Genomic DNA, 8,776 nt, shown 5'->3' on the forward strand with positions numbered 1-8,776 from the left:
CACACACTGATGATACAATAGAGTCACACATCACAACAACACAGACACACACTGATGATACAATAGAGTCACACATCACAACAACACACACACACACTTATGATACAATAGAGTCACACATCACAACAACACACACACACTGATGATACAATAGAGTCACAAATCACAACAACACACACACTGATGATACAATAGAGTCACACATCACAACAACACACACACTAATAATACAATAGAGTCACACATCACAACACACGCACACTGATAATACAATAGAGTCACACATCACAACAACACACACACTAATGATACAATAGAGTCACACATCACAACACACACACACTGATGATACAATAGAGACACACATCACAACAACTCACACACTGATGATACAATAGAGACACACATCTATTTAAGACACACTTACATCAACACATTAGTTGAACTTTGACTCATATTCTTCTGATACATTATTTCAAACACTGTTACCATAACATGATAATAAAGATCATTTGATATTTAGAATTAATTGTTGATTCCACTGATGGCTAAACAATAATCTCTACTGTGAACTTTTGAATCTTGATTTAACACGACTCCTCCACAGCGCCCCCTACATTTTTTCAACAGATTGTCTTGCTGGACTCTGTAGAGAAAGTAAAGGTCATGACAGTAGTGATTCCCAACCATTCGCAGCAACACAGAAGTTCCTTGAGAAACAAAGGTGTGCCATGAAGAATAAAGAAAAAGAAGAAAAAATAATTTTAAATAAAGAAGAAAAGAAAAAAAAGATGCTACTCCAGGAGAGTCCAAGCAAAACTAGTTATTTTTGAAACAGGCTTCTAAAGTTTCCATCGTCTCCTTTGACTTGGTCTTCATTGACTCATTTATGCTCCAGATGTGTTGGTGGAGTATATTTTATTCAAATCCGTGGCGTGAAAACAGGCCCAGAAAGACCCACAATGGTCTTTTTGGGCCTGACCCTATTCCCGCTAGAGTCATTTTAAGGAAGTAGTCACTTCCTACTTCCTTGAAATGACAATAGCGGGAATAGGCTCAGTTTTTTTTTTAATCTGTTGCAATCGGTCGAAAAGTGACACTAACATATCTAAAACTTTAATTCATTTGAACTATTTATCATGGTTTTCTATCTTATGCCAGGTACTTCAGATACTTTTGTTTATACATGTCACAGTTCGGATCGGAATCTAGTAGGATCTGGAATCCTACTAGTACAGATTTAAATTCCTAATACGGAACTGGGATCTTAAAATTGGAATTCCAATCTGTCCTAGGAGAATTCCAGATCCTACTAGTGAATTCCAATCTGTACTAGAAGAGATTGGAATCCTACTATTGTATTGGGATCTGAATATTGGAATTCCAATCTATTCTAGGACAAATGGGAATTCTACCAGGACAATCTCCAATTCTAATTGGAGAAATTCGGATTCGTTGGCGTTTGATTCGTAATCAAACCCTAACCCTAACCCTAATCCTAGTTCAGTAGCAAGATTCCAATCTGTACTAGTACATTTTGGAATCCAATCTGTAATAGTAGGATTCCAGATTCTACTGGATTCCAATCTGTACTGTGACATATATATATATATTTTGCAATATTTCTGTTTGATGCCGTGTGATTTTTCCAACTTGAAATATGTGCCGTGACTCGACAAATGTTTGGAAACGCAGCAGAGATGTTAGGATCATCAGAAGCTATTACCCCACGAATGGGCTTCTACGTCTGAGACCAAAGTCGAGTCGAACGAAGGAAAAGCCTCATATTTTTTCAGTGATAGTCGCTTCACAGCTGGTTAATCCAGATATTGATCCTCGGGGTCAGTTAGCTGTTCGCCCCCACGGATGCAGAAACACAGCCAGTGAGATCCTGAGCTCCTTGACCTCTTCCTTCCTACGTGGGATTGAACCGTGGTCTCCAGACTGGAGATAGAACACCTGACTGTCTTTTCAAAGAACGATCTCATGACAATTATCCGTGGTCTTGTCATTAAACCAACACATTTGACTAACCCGTGGTCAGGGCACCAAATAAATGTATGTTTCCTGCCGGGAGGTTGGTTTAAAATCCAAGTATATTCATGTTGATATCATGGCCTATAAAGATACCAGTGATTAAGATAAGATAAGGAATAAAGATGATCCATTTCAACAATTGCAAAGAAATATAAAATGTGTTCAACCTGCCACCAAAAGTGCCAAAAGGTTTTGGCTCTTGTTAGTTTTACATCCTTGGTCTATGCTCATGGGCCATAATAGTGGTCAGGTAAAATGATTAGCTGTAACTTCTTTATTGATTAGATTAGATTAGATTAGATTAGATTAGATGGAGTTTATAAATCCCTCTGGAGATCTCCTTTAGGAAACACAGCAGATGATGTTTTCGTAAGAACAAGGTTCAAATGAAAAGAACAAGTGCAAGGGATGACAAAGTGCAAATAAAAAGTGATCTCTATTTGCAAAAGTCTTGAGCTGTGTCTCAAATCGCATACTTGCGTACTTAAACTTAATATGTTTAGTGCATAAGTGTGCATCTCAATTTTTAGTATGTGAAATGTAGTGCGCACTAAATTGTCACTAAAACGCCCATAAAACTGAGTCTGGATCGATGGACACTTTCTACCCTAAACGGCGTCATCTTAGTGACGATATATATATATATATACTTGTATACTTGTAAGTATATTCATATACTTACAGGTGTATTTTCAGCAGCAGTAGGAGGATGACACGTCTTCGCTGCTGATACCGGCATATATTTGGTTTCTAATATTTCTTGAAACCAAACGTGCTGCCAGCAGGTGTTGATAGTGTTCCTACAGTTGGTTGAAATCATCGTTAAAAAGTAGTAGAAGAAGAAGCTGTCGAGTCATTTCCTGTTAGTGTGTAGCAGCAGAGTTTGATTTGAGACATACTATCTGTGGAGAATTAGTTACTAGTTAGTATGTACACTATCCTGATGCATACTAACTTCTAGTTTACTGAGAGAAGTATGCGATTTGAGACACAGTACCTGGTCTTTCTCAGTGTTAACACTCTCAGGACGAGCTAGCATGTTAGCATAATTAGCATCTAGTTCTGGTTATTACCACTGCACACCTCAACCCAAACTGTAAAAATGTAGGTTGAAAGTTGTTTGTTAAGAGCGAGGCGCGGTGATTTAGGTTAAAATTAAAGTGATAAGAGACGAGATAAACTAGGGATAAGTTAAAAAATGTAATCAATGTCAAATATTAATTAATTGCTTTAAAAACATGTCGTGTCACGACAGAGTCTACGAAAGACAAGATGTTTGATTGACATTTACGTCGGACGATGACATCCCTCATTCACTTGTTCATTTACAGACAAAGACTATGAAGATGAAAGTTTAATCTGAAGATTATTAAAAGCAACAAAATCAATCAATCAAATCCTGGTAATCCAAGTCTGAACATAAGTTTCTCCCTGTCACGCCCAAACACACACGCACACACACATGCAGAGAAACACACACTCACCTACACATTAATCCAGCACCTTCTTTTCAGCTTAAACGAGTCAAACTGATGTGATTTTGTATAAACCTTTATAATCTGTGAAATTGGGAACAATCAAATCTATGATTTATTATGTGTGCATGTGTGTGTTTTGCGTGTGTGTTGTGGGTCTGCCTCTGTCCTTAAATGTTGCTTTAAACATCTGGACAACATCTCCACTTAAATAAACGGAAAATAAAGTAACAGTAATTATTGAACACAATTAAAATATATATATATATATTATTATATATTCTCGCGTATGACATAGTCCTGACCTTCAGCAATTACACTATAACCAAGTTTTCCGAACAGCAACAATCAAGTATATAAAAAAATTTTTTTCCTTTTGTTAAATGGCGATTAAAAAACCGTCAAAGAAAATATGATTTTTGAATAAATTATGAACAACCAACTGGAACTTTTAGATGATACAAATAAAATAAAATAAAATAAACACAAATAACAACAGGATAACTTTCAATTAAAAGTAAGAATTAATACTAAATAAAACAACACATTTTAAAATGTATATATTTAAGCATTTAAATCCTTGCAATCAAATTGTTTTAGGGCTTTTTAAGAAATGCAGTAAAAATAAAGCGTTCTTAGACGGAAATCTCGTACCTTTAAGGATCTAACTGCTCGATTTAATACGTTTATTACGTTTATCTCGTAATTATCTCGTAAAAAACATTATGCAGCGTTAAACAGAAAAGTATACTGTTGTCTCCGCGATCGAAAATTAAATATATGATCAAAGATCAAAAATATTATTCGATTTATATTTTTAATTATTTGTTTTTTTCTTGTCGGATAAAGAGCCTAATAATAATATATAATATAATATAATGTATGCTTTACTATTTTAACTATTACTATTACTACCATTAATAATATAAATAATAATAACAATAATAATAATACAGTATTATGATAATAATAATAATAATAATAATAATAATAATAATACAATATAATACAGTATAATACAGTATAATAATAATAATAATAATAATAATAATAATAATAATAATAATAATAATAATAATAATAATTGATATACATATTGTAAGAAGTTGAGCAAGAATGCGTGTGTGCACGTGTGCACGCGTGTCTCCCTGTGTGTGCGTGCGTATGTGTGTGTTTGTGCGCGCGTGTGTTTAAATTAAAAAACTCTGATCGGATTGTAGGAAAATTGGTGCAATTAATCCTCTGAGATTGAGAAAGCAGATCTGTGCTGTGATTGGTCGCCAGACTGATCCGTGTCCGCGCGGGTCTATAAAGTCAAGGCGGTCCAGCCCGGCCGGTCCTGTCCTCTCATCGGTCCAGTTTTTTTTTCTTCTTGAATCGCAGCATCAGCTGAAGTGAACATGGCGGGTCGGGAGGACGTTGGAGAAGAGAAGCCGAAAGTGAAGATCTTCTCGCCAGGTTTTGGACTCGATAAATCCCGCATCCACGGCTCAGGGTTCCGAGCGAAAGGATTCGCCATCACCGACTTGTTGGGCCTGGAGTCGGACCTACAGGTGCGCCAGCAGCCCGGGGGTCACCCGGGTTCGGTGCTGCCGTCCACTGGGACCTTGTCGGACCCGCAGGTTCCGTCCGGGCTCGGAGGCTTCTCGTTCCCCGGCGGGTCTCTGCCCCTCGGCCTCGGGTTCCTGTGCAGTCTGGCGGCCCAGCAACCGCCGGGGGCCCCCTGCTTCCTGCCGGGGCACCTGCCGCTCCTGCAGGCCCGGCCGGACCAACACTACCTGCAGAACCTGGAGGCCCAGAGAGACGCTTATTCCGGTACGACCCGTTTCTTCGTCCAGGACGGATTTATCCGTTTGACCTGTTGATTTAAAAGTGTTTCTACGAGCTCGGTTTGATAAAATGCGGATTTATTACACTAAATAAAAATGGAAATACTACTTCAAAACGACATTTTGCATTTTAAACGAGATTTATATTGAGATAAATTGTTTTTTTGACTTTTGTTTATTTATTAAATCCGCCAAAAATGTTATTATTATTATTTTTATTATCATTATCATTATTTCTATTTCGTATCGGTGAAATATTTCCATTTTTTTGGCCCTCGATACAACAGTTCAAAGTATTGTTTTCGTCGTAATATTTTTGGTACTAATGGTTGTACATGTTGCAGATGAAGAGTGTATGTCAGATCACGGTGAATCCAAAAATTCTGGCAATTCTCAGAAGAGGAAGAAGAGAAGACACCGGTGAGTGCGGATCATTTTTTCGATACAAATCCATCGAGTTTGTTTTAATCGAATGTTTTAATAACAAGAAAAAATGTTCATTTGTTTTACAAAACGGGTTTGATAATTGATAATTTAAAAAACGAATAATTATTTTCTAAAGAAAACCTTCAGTGATTTGCGATGATGTTTTAATTCCAGATGTTAAACAAAAAAAAAACGAATCGAAATTAAATTGTAGAAAAACGAACAAATACAGAAACGGTATTTAAAAATATTTATTTGAATGCAGCATATTTCTTGTTAATATTAAAATCAATGTATAACGTTTTTATATTTTAAATTTGACTTACTTTATAAACGCGCGGGAAAAAAGTGTTGTTTTTTTTATAATTAGTTTTATTGAATGACTTATTCATTTTATTGACTCAAACAAACTAACCACGTGACCTCCTCGGCTCGTGCAGGACGGTGTTTACGTCGCAGCAGCTGGAGGAGCTGGAGAAAGCCTTTCACGACGCGCACTATCCTGACGTGTACGCGCGGGAGATGTTGGCCATGAAGACAGAGCTGCCAGAAGATCGCATCCAGGTGAATATCTCGTTTTTATCCAACGGATATCAGTACCTTTTAATGACCAGAACACTACACACATCCGGGTCGGTACAAGAACCAGAACCAGGATTAAGACAAAATAGTGCAAAATAATTAAGTAAGTAAGTAATTCATATTTATAGAGCGCTTTTCTAGACCAGGCTCACAAAGCGCTTAAACAATCAAAACAATACTCAATAAAATATATACTTTAAAGGTCAAGATAACACAGAGACAAACACAAGAGTCTCAGAGAATCAAGGAAAATCCTGCACGAATAAAAATGTCTTGAGATGTTTCTTGAAGGAGTCAGTAGATCATCAAACACAGATGTTTCTTGAAGGAGTCAGTAGATCATCAAACACAGATGTTTCTTGAAGGAGTCAGTAGATCATCAAACACAGATGTTTCTTGAAGGAGTCAGTAGATCATCAAACACAGATGTTTCTTGAAGGAGTCAGTAGATCATCAAACACAGAGATGGTTCCAAAGCTTAGGAGCAACAGTCTGGAAGGATTTCTCTCCTCTGGTCCTGAAGTTCAGGAACCATCAGTAGATTCTGATCCACAGACCTCAGAGCCCGAGCTGGGGTGTAAGTCTGGATCAGATCACTGATGGAAGGAGGATAAATAAAAACAATTATAAAATTAAATTAAATTAAATTAAATTAAATTAAATTAAATTAAATTAAATTAAATAATAAATAATAAATAATAAATAATAAATAATAAATAAAATAAAGATTTATAGATTGTGACTAGAACACTACATTAGGCCTGGAAACAGATCCATAGGAAGACAATTGTAAGAAGACATCTTGGCAAAGTACACAACAAACAAGTCTGGAACATTTAAGGCCAATAAAGGTAAACCTGGGACTGGTTCTGGTCAGTTGGGTCACCTGGACTGTCAGTGAACTGAGATGAAATGTAGAAAATTATTTTGGGATCTTATTTTTAGCAACAACATTTTTGTCAGCCTGATGAGGGTTTTTTTTTTACCCATGGACTGAATCTGATCCATCTCTGTCTCAGGTCTGGTTCCAGAACCGCCGGGCCAAGTGGCGCAAGCGCGAGAAGTGCTGGGGCCGCAGCAGCGTCATGGCCGAGTACGGCCTGTACGGGGCGATGGTTCGACACTCGATCCCCCTCCCAGAGTCCATCCTCAACTCCGCCAAGAATGGCCTGGTGGGATCCTGCGCCCCCTGGCTGCTCGGTGAGCCGCATGCACGTCAGTGGCACGCACGCGCACCACACCAGCGCGCAAATAACACACACACACACTCACAAGACAGTTTGCACTAGACCTGAGCAAAGTGTGGCCCTTTGACTGTATTTATGTGGCCCTCGTAATGTCAAAGTATGATCATGTTTAAATGGTTCTAATGCATGTATTTTGTATTTATTATTCATTTACATTTTCCCTCCTTTCTTGTGTGTAATTTTTCGAGTATATATTAATCCCTCAAAACATTTTTTTTAATTAGTTGAAGAAATGTTTTGAAAAAAACTCATATATACAAGAATAAACTTGCAGCTTATTTATCTTAATAAAAGTCACGGCCTAATGACGAATGTCCTTTTTTGAGGGATTTTCTCGTCTTTCTTTTTTCTTGACGGCCCCTAACAACATTCACAGAATTTAATGTGGCCCCTTGAAGAATTCTAACCGCCAACCCCTGGTCTACACACTGACACACACACAGCTAATGATGACCTGATCGACCTCACAATGATATAAACTGAACGTGTGTTTGTTTCCACAGGAATGCACAAGAAGTCCATGGAGATGTCCAAGAAAGGTTCGAGTCCCGCCGAGTTGGCCTCGAGTCACTCGGACTCGTTCCGCGACGCGTCGGATCGCCTCGGCGCCAAGAGGCAGGAAGTCAAACACGAGGAGGACGAGGAGCCGCCGGAGGACGAGGAGCTGCAGGAGGAGGACATCGCCATCGACCTGTCCAGCTCCTCCAAGCAGCCGCAGGAGGAAGTCTTGCTAAGACCCGCTCCGTCACCCCTGAGGCCCGGCAGCCCTCAGTCCGACCACTGAAGACTTTTTGAAGGAGATGAAATGTTCGATTTCCTCCATATTGTGCGGAATATTCTCCGGGTCACGGCACCACTTGAGCTAACTTGCTAACAATGACCTTGATAGAAATAAAAAACATTTTTAAACACATTAATAGCACAACAATGACGTCTAAGCGTCAGGTTTACTTCCACCCTGGAACTCTAAGAAGCTACATTTCTACAACACAAGGCTCAATTGTCGACATAGCAAATGCTACAGTGATAAGCTAACAATGAGATTTTAAAATCCACTACATTCTACTGTATGACTGAAGATATCTGTGAGTTTTATCCATTCATGTCAGAGAAACCTTTTTATGACGACTTAAAAAAAAACACTAGGCTCATTTTAACATTGACTTATTGTTTGTTTTTT

General features: G+C 38.1%; 1 protein-coding gene across 1 annotated transcript; it reads left to right on the plus strand.

The window, feature by feature from the left end:
- The first annotated feature begins 4,907 nt into the window (after nucleotides 1–4,907).
- On the plus strand, nucleotides 4,908–8,380 carry vsx1 (visual system homeobox 1 homolog, chx10-like). The gene is made up of 5 exons (XM_087803255.1): nucleotides 4,908–5,327; nucleotides 5,686–5,761; nucleotides 6,208–6,331; nucleotides 7,369–7,549; nucleotides 8,100–8,380. The coding sequence occupies exons 1-5, from the start codon at nucleotides 4,913–4,915 to the stop codon at nucleotides 8,378–8,380; spliced, it is 1,077 nt and encodes a 358-aa protein (XP_087659381.1). The 5' UTR covers nucleotides 4,908–4,912.
- Nucleotides 8,381–8,776: the final 396 nt, after the last annotated feature.

This window comes from Callionymus lyra, chromosome 11 (genome assembly GCF_982586985.1).
Source record: "Callionymus lyra chromosome 11, fCalLyr1.hap1.1, whole genome shotgun sequence".
Taxonomy (NCBI): domain Eukaryota; kingdom Metazoa; phylum Chordata; class Actinopteri; order Syngnathiformes; family Callionymidae; genus Callionymus; species Callionymus lyra.

Bases quoted from the DNA above. Each gene is read 5' to 3' on its own strand.
- vsx1 (XM_087803255.1), top strand. From the start codon at position 4,913: ATGGCGGGTCGGGAGGACGTTGGAGAAGAGAAGCCGAAAGTGAAGATC. The intron at 6,332-7,368 runs GTGAATATCTCG...TCTCTGTCTCAG, and splicing joins TGCCAGAAGATCGCATCCAG to GTCTGGTTCCAGAACCGCCG. The intron at 7,550-8,099 runs GTGAGCCGCATG...TTGTTTCCACAG, and splicing joins CTGCGCCCCCTGGCTGCTCG to GAATGCACAAGAAGTCCATG.